This window comes from Chelmon rostratus, chromosome 7 (assembly GCF_017976325.1).
Source record: "Chelmon rostratus isolate fCheRos1 chromosome 7, fCheRos1.pri, whole genome shotgun sequence".
In the NCBI taxonomy this organism is placed as follows: Eukaryota; Metazoa; Chordata; class Actinopteri; order Chaetodontiformes; family Chaetodontidae; genus Chelmon; species Chelmon rostratus.
This window is the reverse complement of record NC_055664.1, coordinates 413,678-434,025: the sequence shown is the minus strand read 5'-3', so window position 1 is coordinate 434,025 and position 20,348 is coordinate 413,678. Positions and strand designations below refer to the sequence as shown.

Here is a 20,348-nt window from a genome sequence, read left to right as displayed (position 1 = left end):
AACTAATTTAATTCCAAGTAAGTGCTATCTTAGGAATCAATAAAACTGTCAGTCAAACAGAGGTACTCAAAAGTGTTAAGTTCCATTGCTAGTTAAACAATAAGCTGTGCTCTCTGCTCTTACAAAGCCAATATGGCAAGCAAGTGTTTGTTTGAGGATGATATTGATCCATCCTTGAGCTTCAGTTTTGAAGCAAATACTGCCTTGTATTGGCTCTCAAAATGGTCCTAAGTAAAATGACTAGCGCTCACATAACATTCTGTTTACCCATAGAGCCTATTTTCAGTTTACTTTCACTTGTTTTCAGGGTTAGGGTTAGGGCACTTTTTCCAAAGTGCTTTTTGTCACACAGCTCTACTTAAAAACCTCATTAAGATCCAAATGTGCAAAAAGTCAATTCTAGCTATTTTTCAACTGGTCTTAAGATTTTGATCAGGTCTTTATATATATATATATATATATATATATATATATATAACACACACAGTACAGGCCAAAAGTTCGGACACACCTTCTCATTCAATGCGTTTTCTTTATTTTCATGACTATTTACATTGTAGATTCTCACTGAAGGCATCAAAACTATGAATGAACACATGTGGAGTTATGTACTTAACAAAAAAAGGTGAAATAACTGAAAACATCGATGAGCTATATATATATGTGTGTGTGTATGTATGTATATATGTGTGTGTGTATATACAGTTGTGTTCAAAATAATAGCAGTGTGTTTAAGAAGGTGCACATTCTATTTCAAAGCAAGAAAACTGGAAAAAGTAATTGAATTTGATGATATTTTATAGAAAGTCAAGAAATATAATGTTAAATAGCAGTGTTGACATCTGTCTTTACAAACTCAAAAATGTACTGTATAAAAGAAATGCTTGAAGATTCAACTTTCCTGAGAATCATAAATTAGTATTTAGTTGCATAACCACCTGATAACTGCTTCATATCTTTGTGCTGGCCTCTCCATTACTTGAATGCCGTTTGTCTGGAACCATGATTTTGCCTGCTTGCTGGTGTGTTTGGGGTCATTGTCTTGTTGAAACACCCATTTCAAAGGCATTTTCTCTTCAGCATACGGTAACATGACTTCTTCCAGTATTCTGATGTACTCAAACTGATCCATGATCTCTGGTATTAGATAAATAGGACCAACACCATAGTATGAGAAACCATATCATGATGCTTGCACCACCATGCTTCACTGTCTTCACTGTGTACTGTGGCTTGAATTCAGTGTTTGCCAGACATCTGACAAACCGTCTGTGGCCCTTAAACCCAAAAAGAACAGTCTTACTCTCTCTCATCAGTCCACAAAATATTATGCCATTTCTTTTTAGGCCAGTCAATGTGTTCTCTGGCAAATTGTAGCCGCTTCAGCACGTCTTTTTATTGACAATGGGACTTACAGTACTCACAGGCAACCTTAAATCTTCTTTGATCCTCCTGGAGCTGATCATTGGATGAGCCTTTGTTATTCTCCGATCCATTCGAATAGTCGTTTTTCTGCCTCGCCTTTCTGGTTTTGGCTGCCATTTTAAAGCGTTTGATATCATTTTAGTTGAACAGCCTATCATTTTCTGCACTTCTTTATAAGTTTTCCCCTCTTTTATTAATTTTTTTAATCAAAGAACGCTCTTCTTCTGAACAGTGTCTTGAACAACCCATTTTACTCTCTTATTCAAGGACAAATGCACAGCCTGCATATGCAGCGTCAGTTGCCTTGGTCCTTAAATAAGGGCCACCTGTTTAACACCTATTTTTTTCACAGAATCAATGACCTCACTAAGTTAACTCATTGCTGCTATTTTTTTGAACACGCCCCTTTCAGTTAATGATTCAGTTTCACAGAATCAGCAGCACGTCACACCGGTTGGATCTGCCTGTTGGTTTTCTATACCTTTACTAAACCAAAAAAATATATCTGTATTGCTGCCAAGAACTGTAAGAAGAATTGGCGTAAAAATACGCTAACAAAAATGCTATGGAATTTCACAGATTTTACACAAGTTGCACAACGGTGGATAAGGGGACTACAACATTGATGATATTGCACAATAATAAATATATGTCACAGAAAACCAGTATGTATTGATAGGTACAGTACTCAATGAGGGTGAATAAAGAAAGTTATTGCAAGGTAATTTGTGTACGAAAAGAAAAAAAAAATCATACATCAGTGCAAAAGACAGTCTGAATATGGATGCTACGCTGGAGTTGAACACTGACAGTACAGTGTTTGCTCTTTTGCACAGTACATTATATATATATGGAAGTATATATATGTGTATATATGTATGTATGTGTATATATGTACTGTACTATACAACACACACACACATAAACTTAGAGCAGCTGCCAATGACAGCCATGTCATAGCTGCATTTTGTGCATACAATCTTTTTTAACCACATTACTTCCACACCACTGTAGTTGCTTCCCTATTTTTAATAAACTTCTCCACTGTGTATCCGTTAACAAGCTCAAGTTGGAACAGATATGATATGGCACATCCCTATCCAGAAAGTCCAGTTGAATCACAAAGCAGTGAATTTGAAGGTTTATCTGATGCTAAAACACTGCACAGTGGTTTATTATTATTTAATATTCAGAAGCAGGATTTAACAATTTAGTTATCATGGGATAATTGTTTTATCTTGCATTGCGACAGTCACAAGGTAAACCATACAAATGCGGCATACATGTTGCAAAGAAATCCTTCCATGGCCAATGCAGCACTTTGGTGGATGATGTTGTGCTGCGCTGTGGCAAAAGTTGAGCCAGATTCAACTTTTATGCCAGGCTGGCTGCATTTTCCCAACCTAGCTGACTGATTTATAGGAAGGTACTGGCTGGGTTGGATTGACATTTCCCTGATTTTTATTTATAGTTGTTAGTAAGGATGTCCCAAGCCAATTGTAGGATCGTCTAATGCTGTGCATCATGGTCGTCATCAATAACCACTAAGCCAGGTAGATCAAAACTGCATTTGAATTTCATGTTTTCCTCATGTTGGAAGAAAAGGGACAGAAACCTCCCTGTCATAGAACTTAAATGACACTCCACTCATAAATGACAAATAAAACCACTGGATTCAAAGAAAAATGTGAAATAAAAATGTATACATCATGGGAAATCAATGTAGTTCTTTTAATGTTTTGACTAAAACAACAAAATTACTACATACTAAAGTGTCCACTGTAGGCAAATTGTTTACCGTGTAGCTGTATTATGTAGAAGGTTACAGTTTGGACATGGGGTTGGCAGATACTCAGTATGAAAGTTTTGGATTGGGAATGAGACAAAAAACTTGATGAGAACATCCCTCATGTAAAGTATATTATTGTTTTAGAAGCCTATTGAAGACTTTCTCAGTTTTGTGTGTGTCGCAACCCCACTTTTGGGTTCTAAATATTTCATGACCTCAGCAATCAGTTGGCAAGTTGTCATGTGAATGTACAAATGGAATGCATTCGGGTTATACTTTCAAGAGGATTTCAGGAGATTTCATAATATAAAACAGATTCACACCTGCTTAGTCTTCTTAAATCAACCTGCAATCAACAGGCAGATCCTGACTAGTTTTTCCAGATTTGTGAAAAATTATATTCACTATGGGACGTCCTTCAACTAATACAAATATGTGTGTCTTGTGTAACTTTCAGGTGTAGCTGTTAGCGTCCTGAGGAAATGCCACTGAGGTTTCGCTCTGTTGTGCCCTACACACTGCCTGGAGTCCTGGCACTTATCAGTTGGTGGTGGTACATCTCACGGAAGAAAGAGCGGCTCATCATCCATGACAGCCAAGAGGGGGCTCCAACTGCTATGGGCCTTAGGTCATCTCTAGCAGAGGGTAGCAACGGTTTGGTTGAGAAACACACTGTATCCCCCACAAATGACACAGAATGCCCCACCCACATACCACCAAAGGTCAGTAACCAGACAGCAGAACATGAAAATATTTCCCAGGTCCATGTCCAGGACACTGAAGCAAAATTACTTTGTTCCAGTGAAGGTGTGAAGGTGCCTTCACTTGAACAAAGTTCTAATGAAGGTACCCCTCACCTTGTCACAGTAACACAAAAGGAAGTCCATAAACCCTCTCTCTTGACTCTACCATCACCTGGCAAAGAATATAGCCTGCAGGTGTCATTGAAGGACCATAAAGACCCAGAGAAAAGCTCATCACCTGCCTTGGTAAAAGAACTGGAGAAACACCTAGGCAAAGATCCAGCTACAGTCGAAGAGGCCATCTTGCCCCACCAGTCTACCAAAGTTACGTGCTCCTCCTCCACAACAGCAGACCTTTCTGATGCAGAGAGGCCTGAACCAGAGGGGGAAGTTGCCGAGCACCTCAGCACTGTTAATGCACAAGATGACATGGTTGTTTGTGCAGTCACCCCAGCCAAAGTGCAGAGAGTGATCCCATCAGAGGCCGTCTCTTTAGAGACACCTCCTTCAGCGCAGGATTTCCACCAACACATTCTAACCAGCACACCCACCTTCCCTGCCCTGACCACCATCCAAGATGCCACCACCACATCAGTGACCCCAGAGGACTTTGACGTACACAATTGTAGTGGAGAGGACCAAGATCTGGAGCTTCTGGCATCTGGACTCATTACAGAGGTCATTTCAGCAGCCACCAAGGAGATCCTTGGTGTTACCAGCTGCCAGGTCACAGACAACAGCCAGCCCAGCTGCAGTAGCAGCACAACACAGGGTAGTGGCAGATTGTGCTCCCAACAGGAGCCAAGCACAGCAGCACAGCAGCTACTGACAAGCCCCTCTCAGATAGGCTGTGAGTCTAGAGAGGCAGCAGACATAGAAGAGCAAGTGATGCCCAATGGATGCTCCCTGCTTAGTCGCAGGGCTCATCAGACAAACAGTGCACAGAGAGGCCACTGGCCAACATCATCACACCAAGCAGCACAAAGTGTCCCTTTGCTAAATGTGAAACTGAAAGGTGATGAACCAGCCGTGTTGACTGAGGACTCAGCCTGCAGCACATGCCACTCTGAGGATGGCATCACCAATGAGGACCTCCAGAACAGCATATTTGACAACCAAATGGATGTGATTCAGGTTACAGACTTGTCACCAAGAGAAGCCACACAGCCTCAGTCACTGGTTGAGACTGCCACAGAGGCCAGGGTTTTGACTGAAACTGACAAAAACTCATTGGATGCTGTGTGTGAGATGAAGAGGCTCAATGGAATGGGCATGAGGAATGGAGCTCATGGGATATGTGAGGTGGAGACAGACCAGTCTGGAGGTGAGACATCAATCTGTTCAATCTGTTTTTTAGTGTAAGTAGCAGGATTTTCCCTGGATTTTTTTGAGACAAAGGTGAAAGGCTGGAAGAGCATACATTGCATGTGTGGCATACACATTTTGTACCTCAACTGTTGAATGTTGTTCACTTAAGTGAAAAACTGATCATGATTGACAGACCAAAGTGTCCATAGGGATTTGAATTTTATACTAAGATTGAACACAAAGATTGCGATTAATTTATTTAAGTATCAATATACACAAAACCTCAGTTGCCTATTATACCATAACTTTATGTGCACATTTCACTCTCCTGCCTCTATTTTTTTGATGAAACAAAAGGTCACAGAACCTGATGGATAAAGTGAAGACAAGAATGACCTAAGGAGCTTTCCAATGTAACATGAAAACTATTGGAAAAAATGCTGAATTTTGATTTTAAAAAATCATGTGTGCTACATGAGCCAGCACAAAAGCATTAAAAAATAATTTGTCACTCCAGTGGGAATTTATTGGGGTTTCACTTAGGGACCATCACTGAGGGCTTGAGGTCAGCTAACTCTTAATTTCAACTCCCGCTGAAACTGAATAAGAAAAGAAGGTGCCGCTGGATACAGATTGAATGAATGTTTGTCCAACTTAAAACACATAACAGTGCAACTTGTTTCTGTTAGCTGCTCGATGCTCTGAGTTCTAGTGCTGAATGTTGAACCAGATGCGACTGCAAAGTCCTCTTATCCTCCTATTTCAATTTGTTTCCATTTCCAGGTGTCTTGATAATCCTTATAATCCAATAGTCTGTGTTTCTTTTGTTTCTTTTTTTAAGCACTTTTTCATGTTCTGCTATTTAAATAAAGTTACTAACTCTATTGACGAACATTACAAATGAGTTCAGCCCGTCACCTGCTTGGCACATTATGTAGTAAGCCAAAAAAGTGTAAATGAAGACTATATAAAAGATGTTTTATATTTTTGGATTCTTCAAAGTACCCACCGTTTGCCTTGATGACAGTTTGCACATTCATGGCATTACCTTAACCAGCTTCATGAGCTCATCACCTGGAATGCTTTTAAATGAGTAGTGTGCTGTGTCAAAATGTAATTAATGGAATTCCTTACTGCCTTAATGCGTTTGAGATCATCAATTGTGTTGTCCTGAGAAAGTGTTGGTATACAGTAAATAGCCATATTCAACTGCTAGAGTAATCAATATTATAGCAAGAGCAGCTCAGCTAAGTAAAGAGAAACGGCAGTCCACCATTACATTGAAACATGAGGGTCAATCAATCTGTAAAATTTCAAGAATTTTGTATCTTCAAGTCTAGTTACAAAAAAAATCTAAAGCTGACAAAACTGGCTCTCATGAGAGCTCAAGAGTTATCTCCACTGCAGTGCGTAAGTTCATTGCAGTTACCAGCCTCAGAAATCACCAGTTAATTGCAGATCAGATTAGGGCCAACATAAATGCTTCAGAGTTTCATGTAGCAGACATATAGCAACATCAGCTGTTTGGAGGAGACTGCATAAATCAGGCCTACATGGTCAAGTTGTTGCAACGACACCACTACCAAGGGAGACCAACACAAAGAAGAGAATTGCTTGGGCCAAGAAACAAAAGGGATAGACATTAGACCAGTGAAAATATGTATTTTGGTTCAAATTTGAGATCTTTTTTTTTCTTAGCTGCTGTTTTGTGAGACACGTGTGTGTCTGCATGTGTGGTTCCCACCATGAAGCATGTAAAAGGAGGTGTGATGTTGTGTGGGTGCTTTGTAGGTGTTACTGTTGGTGATTTATTAAAAATTGAAGACGCACTTAAAAAGCATGGTGACCACAGCTCAGTGCCATATCCTCTGCTTTGTGTGTCATGGGACCATTTGTTTTTAACAAGACAATGACCCAAAAAATCCTTCAAGCCTGTGTAAGGACTAATTGAACAAGAAGGAGAGTGACGGAGTGCGATATGACCTGGTCTTAACAATCACTTAACCTTAACCAAACTAAGAGTTCAGGATATGTTGGGCCACAGAGTGAAGGAAAGCAAGCCAACAAGTGCTCAGCATATATGGGAATTCTTTCAAGATTGTTGAAAAGGATGCCATGTGGCTCGTGGGGGAAAAAAAAAAACTGTCAAAGCAAGAGGTGGCTGCTTTAAAGAATGTAAAATATGAAACATATTTTATTTACACATTTTGCTTACCATATAATTCCATATGCATTATTTCATAGTTTTGATATCCTCAACATTAATCTACAATTCAGAAAATTATAAAAATGAGGAAACATTGAATGAGATGTTGTCCAAACTTGTGACTGAATGTTTTAAGTGTTAAGTTTGCATTCACAGCAAATTAAAAAGTGGTCGAGGAGGTGAGAAAATATAAGGCTTCTTGCCTGAATATTAGAAAATATTTGGCCTTGAAACCTCAGTCCAGACTGTAGCAACAGTAATGTTACTACAGATTGTAACTTGCAGATTTTCTGGAGCTGACAGCTTGTGGTTTTCATCAGAGTATGCTCATTTATTTGGTTCAGTTGTTATGTGATTCAGGAATGGTACTATAGTTGCATGAAAACGTGTGGTCCTCTATGGGTTAAGATTACTTGTTAGTTAATAGAGCAATGGAGTTAAAAATTATTCTATTGTAGTAGTTTTAAATATTGAATTTCAATAGTATTATGTAAAACAAAGCTTTGAGTTGTGAAGCAGTGACAAGAATTATTATGTTTGCATTAAAAAGTAACTGCAAGTGGAGAGATTATGCTATCCATAATGTTAAATACTTGTTGAAGGACATGATTTGATACTGAAGATTAGAGTGGGGAAAAGTAATTTCCTGTTAAACGTGACTTAGTGCCATGCGACATAAAATAGTGTATGTACATGCTGTTCTTTCCAGTATCGTGCTAACGTCTCATGACTGAAACAATGATTTCTGTTAAAGGATACAGTAGGGACACTGTCAAGAGTGGGCTGTTTGTGAACAAATTGCTCAGGATGAGCACTGTATCCTGAAACATCTCTGTTGCTGTAAGTATTGCTGGTGAAGCCGATGAAGATTTCACGTATGCATGTATGTATGTCCCTATCCATCCATCCAGGCTCTGATGTGAACAGTATGGACTCAGTGGATAGCGGCTGCACTATGGGTGCTGGGGAAAGCCAGAGCAATCACACTGCCTCCTCGAGCTCTGAGCTTGTCATCTGGGAAATTGAGGTGCCAAAGGTGAGTCAGGACACCTGACACAACAAGTAAATGTATAAATCATTTCAGTGTGAAATGGAAGCAAGCAGCTTCCAGTCTCAGAAGTATTTTAATGTCCTGTGTTCAAAAATAACATGAAAGGCTTTTACAGCCTTACCAAATGCTAATGTTTGGTATAACAAAGGTCATTTTCTATATTAAAGGGTATTGATCATATTAAGTGAAATAATAAATAAGCACAACATTTTTACTACTTGCAGTAGTAAGTATTGTATTAGTCTTCAATTTTAGGATACGATTACATGGGAAGGGTTTGAAACTTTCTGACTTTGGTGACTCCTGGTGGTAGTGTCAGAGTAAAGCTAATAGGACTAGATGTTTTAATCCCTTGGTAAGTAGGTAACTCTTGAACATAGCAGTCGGTGTGAAGTGGTGAAAAGGAGGGTATGTATTTCATTGGGGTCATCAGGTGGGTGCCCTGCTTCATCGACGTTTCGTTGATTGAAACACACCCCCCTCCATACCATACCCTCTATGATCCTCGATGGACTCTGCATGGCAGGGGTGTCCTTCTCCCTGGGCCAGGTGTATGCCTGGCCGCATACCATCTGTCGCTATCTTGGTGCCCAGTTGTTGTCGTTTCTCTTTATTCAGAGCCAGTTGCTGCCTCTTTCGGCAACACTTGACACGGTCTTGATTGCCTGTTGAAGGGAGCGTCCCCTCACCCCCACTTTCCTCAGCAGACTGATGGTAGATGTTGCAACGAATCCCCTGCATCCCACTTCTACTGGGAAGATGGTGGTCTTCCAGCCGTTCTGGGATGCTTCTGCTGCCAGGTCAGCATATTTGTTTTTCTATCCCTCATAGGCCTCTTCAACCCCATCTTCCCATGGTACTGTCAGCTCCACAACATAAACCAGCTTTGCTAATGGAGACCACAGGACCATGTCTGGCCGGAGTGTTGTAGCCGCTATTTCTGGGGGAAACACGAGCTTTTTGCCAATGTCCACTTCCAATTTCCAATCTCGAGCAGACTGCAGGATGCTGGCATCCTTTGGTGTTGTTTGGTGTTCTTGAGATTGGCCTGGTGGGACAAACTGTAGGAAGTGGACCTTTCCTGTTGCTGTTTGTGGAAGCTGATTTGTGGTGATTCGCTTCTGTTCCAGTGTAGATGCCAGTCTCTGAGTACTTGGTTATGTCTCCAAGTATAGCGCCCTTGGGTAAGACTTGTAGTGCATCCTGACAGGATGTGCTTAAGGGATGCTGATGCTCGACACAGGGAACAGGCGGGATCTTCTCCATACCACATTTTTAGATTTTCAGGGGAAGGTAACAGGTCATACGTTGCTCTGATGGTAAAGCACAGCCGCGCTCCCTCCATCTGCCAGATGTCACGCCAGCTGAGACTTTTCCTCTCTAGGCTCTCCCAGTTGGTCCATCTCCCCTGCCTAGCCATGGAGACAGCTTTGGCATGTCGGTCTACCTCCTCCTGCCTCCTGACTTCCTCTACCACAAGCTGTCTCTTCTGCGCTGGTGTTGCTTGGTGCCACAGAGGAGCTTTTGGGATGAGCCCAAGACCCGCTCTCCCATGCTGGACTTGGCCAAGCACATCTCTAAAGTGAAGAGCAGACTTTGCACTCTGAACAGCTTCTGATGGAGTCCACTTTCTTCCCGTTGCCACCCGGGGGGCCGCTGTTCGAATGACTGTGTCCTCAGATTCAGAAAGGGTCATGACCAGCCTTGCTTTGGTGCATTTAAATTCCTCCACGAGACCTGTGATTGGTAATTTCAATTTTCCATTCCCGTACAGTCCGATGGAGCTTAGGCACCGTGGACACCAGTGCACACCCCTTAGGGATAGTTAAGTCAATGGAGGTTTTTTCCATTTTTAATTGTCACACCCTCAACTAGTTGAAATTGACAGTATGTGGTGGCTAGCAGGTCCAATGGCTGAGGCCAAAGTTCAATTTTTGTCCTTGAAACGAGAACCTGTAGCCACATGGCCCTTTATGGAATCAGTTTGACATGCCTGATATAAGGTGTCATGATTTCGATACTAAATCAAAAATTTATCAAAGCGAGGTTTCAATTTCAAAAATCAAAAACTGGATTGACATTTGTATCAGTCAACTATTTTGCTTATCTAACCACATATGGCTGACTTGAAAAGCATGCACTTTTCTGTGACTGCGGCAATGTGGGTAAGGTTACCCACAAGGCCCCTTACCTTAAAAGGGAGTGGTGGCTTTTTGCAGGTGGAAAAAATCAAGTTGTTGTTGTAAAGCACACTTCTGCTGCGTAGTGGCTGTTCCCAATTGACTTTTGAAACGTATTATTACATTTTAAATAAACTATTTAAATTATTTTAGTATATCGCCCAAAAAAAAAAAAGCAAAAATGCACAGGTGGCTACCTCATGAAGCTGGCTGAGAGAATGCCAGTAGTATGGAAATACAGTCACTTGAAAATATGCGGCCCTATTTGGGTTAAGATTAGTTAATAGTTTTAAATTCACATTGGCTGATTATTTTAAATATACAACTTAAATTTGACCGTATGGCCTTAGTGTGGTGTATGCCTTATCTTTTAAAAGAAGAATTTAAAAATGATTTTGTAAACGACCGTTGTCGGGGCATAATACCAATAATCAGTTGATATTCACAAGTCAAGACTTAATAGTCCAACAATGGCAGCCTCTGTTTCTTCCAAGTTGGCAAGATGACCCTCCAAAAGTGGCAGTCAGAACCAGGAAACCCTGTAGCTTTGTACCGTGACAGTGTATTGAGAGTTTTCCCAGTAAAATAGTCTTGTATAATGTAACACTCTTTTGGAAATGAGATGTTTGTATATGTGCTAAATGTGCATGTAGCATGAAGGGGCTACCACTTCATTTCATTGTGCTACCCTGTGTTGTAAAATGACAAATATATGAACCATGATGCCTTGTATATTACATTACATTGACCAGTGAATGTAGTCCCCAGGCAAATTAACTATTTCCACCTGTTGAGTAACATTTGTTTGTGGCCAGTTGTTTTAGCCTGTTTTAAAAGTGAAACTATATATTTATGAGCAGCTTGTAAAGATTTACATCTTCAGTAGGAACCAATGGGCTTCAAGGCTGAATGACACAGACAGGGAAGGTATTAAGTAGTGAGAGATGGACTATCGCATTGTTGGTTTGGGTCTGCTCATGAGATTGTGACGATAAGAAAAAAAAAATATAGAGCAGCTGCAGCCTCTTTGCAGCCTATTTAGTAAGGTCAGACTTATGGCTAGGTTCCTAGGGTTTGGTTCACATTCTTCTAAAATGTTACACACTATTGTTTTGTGTAAATGAACTTGCTTTTGACGTTTTATTCTGTCTTCTGCCTGTCTTGCTTTACCAGCATCTTGTAGGGCGGTTAATAGGGAAACAAGGGAGATACGTGAGTTTCCTGAAGCAGAACTCTGGCGCGAAGATCTACATCTCCACCCTGCCTTATACACAGGAGTTTCAGATCTGTCACATAGAGGGTGAGTCAGGAGAACCAGGTCCCCACATTGCCTAATGTCTTGGTAAGGGTTTGAGCATTTAAAAAAAAAAATCTATTGAACGTTGGCTTGTGTCTGATCTCTTTCCAGGTACGCAGCAGCAGGTTGACAAAGCCCTGTCTTTGATTGGGAAGAAGTTTAAAGACCTGGATTTGACCAACCTGTATGCACCTCCGGCACCCCCACTCACATTGCCATCACTTCCCATGACCTCCTGGGTAAGGATGAGCTGTCTGGCTGCTTCATGCCACTGTTTATTTTGAGACTTGATTTTTAGCCAGCACAATATACATATAGGCTGGAACGACTGATAGTATCTTGAAAATGCCTTCTTTTTCACGCTTTCCAGCATATGTCAACCCAAAAGCGAGAGTCAGGCTTTGTCATTTTTGCAAAATGTTTTTTCAGTGCTAATTGGAGTTTATTTATTGCATAATTGTGTCTGTAGTGTCTAAAGGTTCAGAATTCCCAGTCAGGGGGCAAGTTTCAGTAGTTTTTAATGTAATGTTCTAACCACTATTAGGAAGTGTTTGCCATAGCTTGGGGGGGAAAATGATTTTCACAACTTTCATATTAGTCTTGGTTGTGCAGTTGTAACCCAACATTTTGTTTTGGATTTGGAAAGCCTTTAGTGCATTCAGTCATTGTAAAGAATGGGTTGTGATAACTTGTTCCAATTTGAATTCAGTCCCAGGTTGCCAAATGCCTGGATGTGTTCAGATCCAAGGCCAGCGTATCCTATATTAGATCTTTCATTCACAACCTTTTTTCATAATCAATACAGACACATGCACGGAAGAAAAACAATGATGTGTGCAAACAGGTGCTAACTCAGCAACAAGTTGTCAACACGGCTGACTGAGCATGATGGTCTGTCTTAACTTAAACATTCTGAAGTGTGACTACCCTTCACCAAAACCTCCAAAACCAAAACAAGGTCGATAAAACAACTGCAAGATGAAGTATTTATTGGGGGGCACTCGCAACATGGGGGGGAAATTCCCCCGCTGCTTCTCTGATGTCCACCCTCTCTCTCATTCCCCTCCCAATTCACTGAATTAAGGGTTTATTTTGACTAAACCAGAGTTAGTAGTGATTGTTGGAATAATGGAAATTTGAGCCAAGAAGATTTTGGAGAGTTATGTTTTGTTTCTGTCTCCTTTAAATGGAGTGTGTTTTACAATGCTAAAATCAATGTTTCTGTAAATGGAGTCTTCTAAATAGAGCTGCTGTTTTTGGTTAAATAAAAAGGATCCTACTCTGTAACAAAATGGTCGATCAATGTTGTCAGACTCTTGAAAACAGTTTGAGCCTCTCACTGGCAATAACAAGCACTTTTAGTGGACATACATTGATAGTGTCCAAATGCATGTAGGTATCACATAGTAGCCTGTTTCGCAGCTAATGGCTGCAGTGCTGTCGCTCAATACTGGAAAGAGATTGCTGTCTCTATCAGTCACTTGGACACAAAAAACATGGGAAAATAGGATCCATAATCAGATATGTGATCAGAATTTCTCCCATTTGTCTGGGACATTGAAATCTTTAAGGGCATGTCTATGCTCAGTTTCAGATTTAGGTTTTGGTATTTATTTATAGTTAGAGATGTAACCAACATGAAAACCAGAGAGCTGTCTGTGGGTGAAAAACAAGCAATTGTGAAGCTGAGAGAAGAAGAAAATCAATCAGAGCCCTTGCATAAACATTGGCTAAGCCAGTACAACCATTTGAAATGTCCTGAAGAAGAAAGAAAACCAATGGTGTACTAAGTAACAGATGGCAAATGGATAGACAGAAACATTGTGAGAGCTGTAAAGAAAGACCCTAAAACAATGTTACTGACATCAGCGACACCCTCCAGAGGGCAGGAGTGGAGGTATCAATCTACTGTTCGCAGACTTAATGAACAAAAGTAAAGAGGCTACACCGTAAGATCCAAACCTCTCATTAGAAAGAAGAATAGGAAGCCCAGGCTGGAATTTGCCAGAAAGTACAGAGACGAGCCTCCAAAATTCTGGGATGACCTTTACCGAAGTGATGGAAAGGCTAAAGTTTGGAGAAAGAAAGGATCTGCTCATGATCCCATTCAAGCTCATCTGTGAAACACAGTGGAGGTAATATCATCAATTGGGCTTGCATACCTCCTTCTGGGACAGGTTCATTAATCGTCATTGATGATGTAACACATGATGGCAGCAGCAAAATGAACTCCACTGAAATGTTTTTGTCTACCAATTTAAAGAAAGATGCAACCAAACTGATCCTTCAGGGAGATCCTTCATCGTGCAGTAAGATTATGACCCAAAACACACTGCCAAAACAACAGAGGAGTTCACCAGGGGTAAGAAGTGGAAGGTTTTAGACTGGCCAAATCAATCTCCAGACTTAAACTCTAAAGAACATGCATTTTACCTGCTAAAGAGGAGACTGAAGAGAGTAACTACCCAAAACAAACTACATCTGAAAGAGGCTGCAGTGAAAGCCTGGAAAATCATCACAAAAGAAGAATGCAGAGGTTTGGTGAAGTCAGTGGGTCACAGGCTTGATGCAGTTATTACAACTAAATATTAACTCTCATTCACTTTAATCCATTGTAAGTCTGTGTTCCAATACTTTTGCTCACCAAAACAAATTGGTGTTTCGTTACAAATGCTATTTTCGAAGTTGTGTATCAGATGCAGATGTAAATATCTGGAAATAAAAGTAGAAATGTTGATCTCTAGTGTCATATTCATCTTTTGACCCAGATGTTTTTAGTCTACAGCAAAAATAAAGGAATTGGCCTCACTGTTCAAATACTTTTGGAGGGGAGTGTATGCTTTAGGTATGCTGCTGAGTGAAATATTTTTCTTCATTATTTATCTTCACTCCCCACCCAACACACTATGAAAACGATTTGATATGGGATTATTTGGAAAAAGTGGATTCAGTATTCTATGTTCACATTTTACAAAATGGTAATGAAACAGTAGACATATGGCAAAACACAACCAGTCTGTTCTGCAGAGTGCTGGTGAAAAGATGAAATACAAACCAGATCTTCCAATTAGTAGGCTCATCAGCCAGAAACACTTTGCACACAGGTTTACTCATATTTTATATAGGACTGTACTCTGGAAAGTGAAAACAACAGCAGTAATTTTATTGTACGTCTCTATGTTTTCAAGGTTAACAGCAAAATTGCCATATTACAATGTGTTCTGCCTTAGACTGGAACTGGACATGGAAGCCATTTACTAGAAGATTAACACTCTAATGTCATTTTTTCCTCTCAGCTTCTTCTCCCCAGTGGAGTGACAGTTGAAGTGATAGTGGTGAACATTGTGTCAGCTGGTCACGTCTTCGTCCAGCAGCACACCCATCCCACCTACCATGCTCTGAGAAGCCTCGACCAGCAGATGTTCCTCTGTTATTCCCAGCCGGGCACCCCTGCTCTCCCTTCACCTGCTGAAGGTAGCCTTGGTCACACCATGGGGTTAATGCACACTGATAAATATTTCTACTGTTTTAGCCATTTATTGCCTAGTAAAAAACTGACTTATCCTCCATTTGTTGCCTTTGCATTCAAAAACTCCTATCAACACCATAGCTTACTGAAAAGATGAGTAATTTTTATCCACACTATAGTAAACAGCATTGTTAAGGTTGAGCCAGAGCATGAAAAATGTGTTAATAAATTAATTAATGTATTTGAGCTTTTCACAAATAACAAGCTTTTCTTAAAACCAATTCAATGTTTTTTACCTTGATGTTGAAAACAAAAACTACAACCTGCTTTTGTCAGTGGATAACACCAACAACTTACCTGATGTTAAATGGCTTCACTGTTGCAGGGATCATTGACCTCGTCAGACCTGGAAAAGAAATCTTACGTAGTGCTTAAAGGGAACAATGAAAAAAACATTAGGACCACTTTTCCAGGCCTGGAAGGCATCTAACAATTTTTGATACAAGAAGACAGTGTAGTATAGCACAACTATCGTACATTTAGGTATGTTAAGTTAAGCCTAGATTTGTCAAAAGGCAAAATTGTGTGCTACTATTTGTTTTATTGGTGTTCAGGCTAATCAATTATTGGTGTTCAGGCAGCGATGGTTCATATATTTCGACTTGCGTGAGGTTCTAGAACCTCAAGCAAATCTAGTTACCTTTGTAAAGCACTGCACCATGACCTTGATGAATGAGAATCTTCACAAGAATGGGTCATGTAATTCGTAAAAAAAGGGGATTCAGGTTATGAATTAATACTAATATTGATACATTTTATTTACATTGACAAGCATAGAGCACAAAGGGCTTTCTTAATAAAATGCCATGATGGAGTACTATAAAAACAAACAAAACACAATCTAATGATGTTAAAACAGAATTAAAATAAGGCAAAAAAAATTATTAACAGTAAGACAAGATGGTAGTAAAAGTAGCTACATTAAAGGTTATGCCTGCCACAGAGAGGAACATATTAGTGTTTGGCGCAATCCCTGTCTGTCACACAAGGTAGATAATCATTAAAAATGTCCTGGGAAATTGATATCTGGAAAAGAGTGGGACCCCTGACAGGCAGCACCTGAGTACATACAGGTGACGATTTGAAGGAAAAACCTGAATGAATGAGTGAACAAACATAATGAATGCAGATGCTTCCATGTCATTTTTCTCTTTGGTGATATATTTCATTGTAAACTAGATGAAGACAAAATAAACTATAGAGAAAACTAATGCAAGAGGGTTAAAAACATGGTATTTTTGTCTTATCTTACAACCAACAAGGTGTTTTAGCTGTTTAATAACTTTATTAGAGGACGGCAGATAATGCTTTGTGCATTTTAGAATTTTGAAAATGTGTGTACTTGTATTAAATTGAACACTTTTTTTCTTGCAGTTTTGATGGTCTTTCTGTGCTTGTCTGTCTGCAGTTGGTGTGATCTGTGCAGCTCCAGCAGTGGAAGGAGCCTGGTGGAGAGCTCAGGTCATCACCTTCTACAAAGAAACAAATGAAGTGGAGATTAGATACGTTGATTATGGTGGCTATGACAGAGTTAAGACTGACTTACTACGGCAAATAAGGTGAGTATGAGATCTTACTGCAAGATAGGGTGATAAAACATTTTCGATAGGGGTCATAATAAATTTCATGTTGACGACAATGATAACCTTTTTTTTTTTTTAATCTGACATTTTTACTCTATGGATAGGTCTAATAACAGATGTAAACGTGACAACAGCCAGTCAGTCTGCAGTTTTTGGCTTGCATGTGAAAGTATACCCCACTTCCTACTGCGCAAGATTGTTTGAGCTACCGGTGAAGCTCCTCTAGAAAAGAGGAAAATAAGTGTAACTGAGGGGCACAAAAGCCTACAACAACGAGGCATTTGTTTCTCTGTCTCTGTACTCTTTGTCTTTCTTGTTCGCTGAGCTCTTCACACACAGTGGTTAACAGTGAAACATCAGAGCAGAGCCACAGTTGAGGGAATGAAACAGACCTGAGGATATATTTTACTGGAGTCACTGAGGACAACAGTCATTATCCATAAAAGAGACACAGTATGATGAATTTATCAAACACCTCTCGAACAAGCAAAACACAAACTTTTAACGTCTTTGGCAACCCTTCCCACAGCAACTTTATGCCCCTCTTAAGTCCACACCCTGTCTGTTTTACACAACCCTACCTTAAAAGTGCTGCAAGTGAACTTGCCTTATCCTCCAAAGCTGAGGACATTGCTGGCAATAAAGGTAGCTTGACGTCAGTTATGTGGATATCTCAAAAGTTTCAGAGCACAGATTAGACAGTCTGCAATGTGTGCCATCCGTCTGTGCCATCTAAGACAAGGAAACACAACAAAGTTTTATCATCACTTGAAAATTTAATATCCCAGTGACTGGATCATTTTAACAGGTTACAAAGAAAGCTACCATGTATTGTTTTGTAAAGGCAGATAAAAAGTGTTTGCAAAGGGAGCTTTTTGCATTTAGATGTTTTTAAATGTAGTCTTTTATTAACAAATATGTTCTAAACCAACCCATGTTTGCACAGTCAAGTGTTTACCCTATGTTATTCCATTTTGTATATTAATACTATATTCTAAAGTTTAACTTCGAACATCCTGGTTTCTTGAGCCATTATCAGGATACTCTTTAAACTGGCAACATTATTTCAAATTGTATATTGCTACAATTACCAATATGAAAAAAGTATTGTGATCATATTTTTTTCCATATTGCCACACCCTATCTATCTCACTGTATTAAAACAGTGTAATCCAAAAGAACAAAACAATTTTGAATACATCAAATTAAGTGCTTCTCTGAATATAGTGTCCTTCCAATGCTGGTCATTATCGGCTTTGTTGCCATGGGAAAAGTATATCAAACTCTGCCATCTGGGACAGTTTTTTAAGTTAAGACTAGTCCTAGACTCAAGATGTTTTAAAATGCATCTATGTATTGAATTTTGTTTCAGTGTTGGACCAAGTGCAATCCCTATCCAGGTAACCATCTAAACTATATGTATATAATCACAAAAATGCGCTGCCTAATTTTTGTTTTCCATTAATTTCTCTTTTTTCTTAGTGTAAAATAAATCCCATTATCACAAATATTATAGCATTACTCATTAATAACATTAAGGACTTGAAAATATTTCTCAACAGATGTAAAAATTCTAACAAAATCCGATTGAGTTCCTGGGGTTGTTGTATTCTTCTGAATTCCTCCTGAATTTTGTATCTGACCCATTATTGTACTGGCAGTCTCCTAGAAACTGAGAGCTGGACCCATTAAAAACTGAAGAGCGTCACCTGTTTTCTGTGTGTTGCTCCCTGGTCTCAATCCTCTCACAGTATAGCTCCACTATGTCCCCATTCTGCATTGTCTTCCTTTTCCTGCTCGCAGCTGGCTGTGGAGCTGTTGTTGACATACCCTCTCCCTGTCCTGCCTCAAGCTACTGCGCCTCTGTGCAGTCTATACTTTATGATGTGTCCAAGAAGCAGTGAAAGAGAACAAGAGCAATATTACACTTTGTCAGATTTAGTTTTTAAGTATATTTAAGTTTAATTCCACAAAATGAATAAAGATGATTGACATTCTGACAGTTTACTGATGCACTTGAATACTGAAACATAGAATGTACGAAGTGAAATAACACATTTTAGAGTTCATGCAAATGTCTATACATCACACATTTACAAACATTCAGTGTTCTCAGAGGTTGAATCTGTTTTTTTAGTGACACTTTGACCTTTCCTCTACTACCGCTGTCAGGTTAAACATTTCAGTTCTAATTCTAAGAATTACCATTATCCCATCATACTGACTAAAATACATCTGTGACGTAAAGGGCAGACCCCATACCTGTCATAGCAGTAATTACTACTCTGTGGGTTTAACCAAAAAAAAAAAAAAAAAAAACTTTTTGACTACAGTCTGTATGTAAGTGTGTACTGTATGAGATAATATTTCCATTAATTTTCTTAAAGGGATTGTTCCTTTTTGTTTTCCAGGTCGGATTTTGTAACACTACCTTTTCAAGGTGCTGAAGTACTGCTTGATAACATCGCCCCACTTCCAGGTATAACACTGTGTTAACACATAATTTTAAAACCTGCATGTAAGCATCCAATGCCAGTTTGACAGTGGTGGTGCTAGTTGGTTGTCTATTGATCACTTTAAGTACGTGAACTACAGTATATCCAGCATAGTTTCGGTTCTTTCAATGGTGTAACTTTAGATCAGGCATGTCAAACTGATTCCATAAAGGGCCATGTGGCTGCAGGTTTTCGTTCCAACCAAGGAGGAGCACATCAGGCTGGAATCAATCAGCTGGTCTCATTCTTCAGCTGATAACAAAGCGATCTCTTGATTTTGATTGGTTGGCCTGGTGTGCTTGTTTTTTTCCTTCAAAACTGGTTGTACAAAACAAGTCCCCATTTTGCTGTCTGAAAGTTGCAGATATTGTGTGGAACAGATGTTCATACTGTTGTTCTGACACGTGTAAACGTTATCAGGAGAGGATCGTTTTTCACCAGAGGCTACATCAGCATTGGAGGAGATGACCAGAGGAGTGGCATTGCTTGCACAGGTAGGTCCACCTTCCTCATTAAGCCACTCCACATTCAAAATCAGCTTTAACGAACTTATCATGTGTCTTTTTCCCTCTATAAAGGTTTCAAACTACGATAACAACACAGGCCTTCCACTCGTACACTTGTGGAACATGGTTGGAGATGAGGTACAATTCTTTGTTTACACCAAGTTTGCAAATTACCTTCAAAATACACTGTTCCATACTGTGTGTCACATGCACTTTCTTTAGGGTTATAGCATTTT

General features: G+C 39.7%; 1 protein-coding gene across 2 annotated transcripts in view; it reads left to right on the top strand.

The window, feature by feature from the left end:
- The window catches only part of akap1b (A kinase (PRKA) anchor protein 1b), a 31,958-nt gene that overhangs the window by 6,727 nt on the left and 4,883 nt on the right, over window positions 1-20,348 (top strand). For both annotated transcript variants that reach the window (XR_006006971.1, XM_041940019.1), the window contains exons 2-10: window positions 3,672-5,281; window positions 8,383-8,507; window positions 11,876-12,002; window positions 12,111-12,238; window positions 15,296-15,473; window positions 16,937-17,087; window positions 19,523-19,590; window positions 20,027-20,100; window positions 20,185-20,250. Coding sequence is in view for 1 of the 2 variants with exons in the window: in XM_041940019.1 (XP_041795953.1) it covers window positions 3,697-5,281; window positions 8,383-8,507; window positions 11,876-12,002; window positions 12,111-12,238; window positions 15,296-15,473; window positions 16,937-17,087; window positions 19,523-19,590; window positions 20,027-20,100; window positions 20,185-20,250 (2,502 nt within the window). In the remaining variant the exon portion in view is untranslated. The remainder of the gene's footprint in view (window positions 1-3,671; window positions 5,282-8,382; window positions 8,508-11,875; window positions 12,003-12,110; window positions 12,239-15,295; window positions 15,474-16,936; window positions 17,088-19,522; window positions 19,591-20,026; window positions 20,101-20,184; window positions 20,251-20,348) is intronic.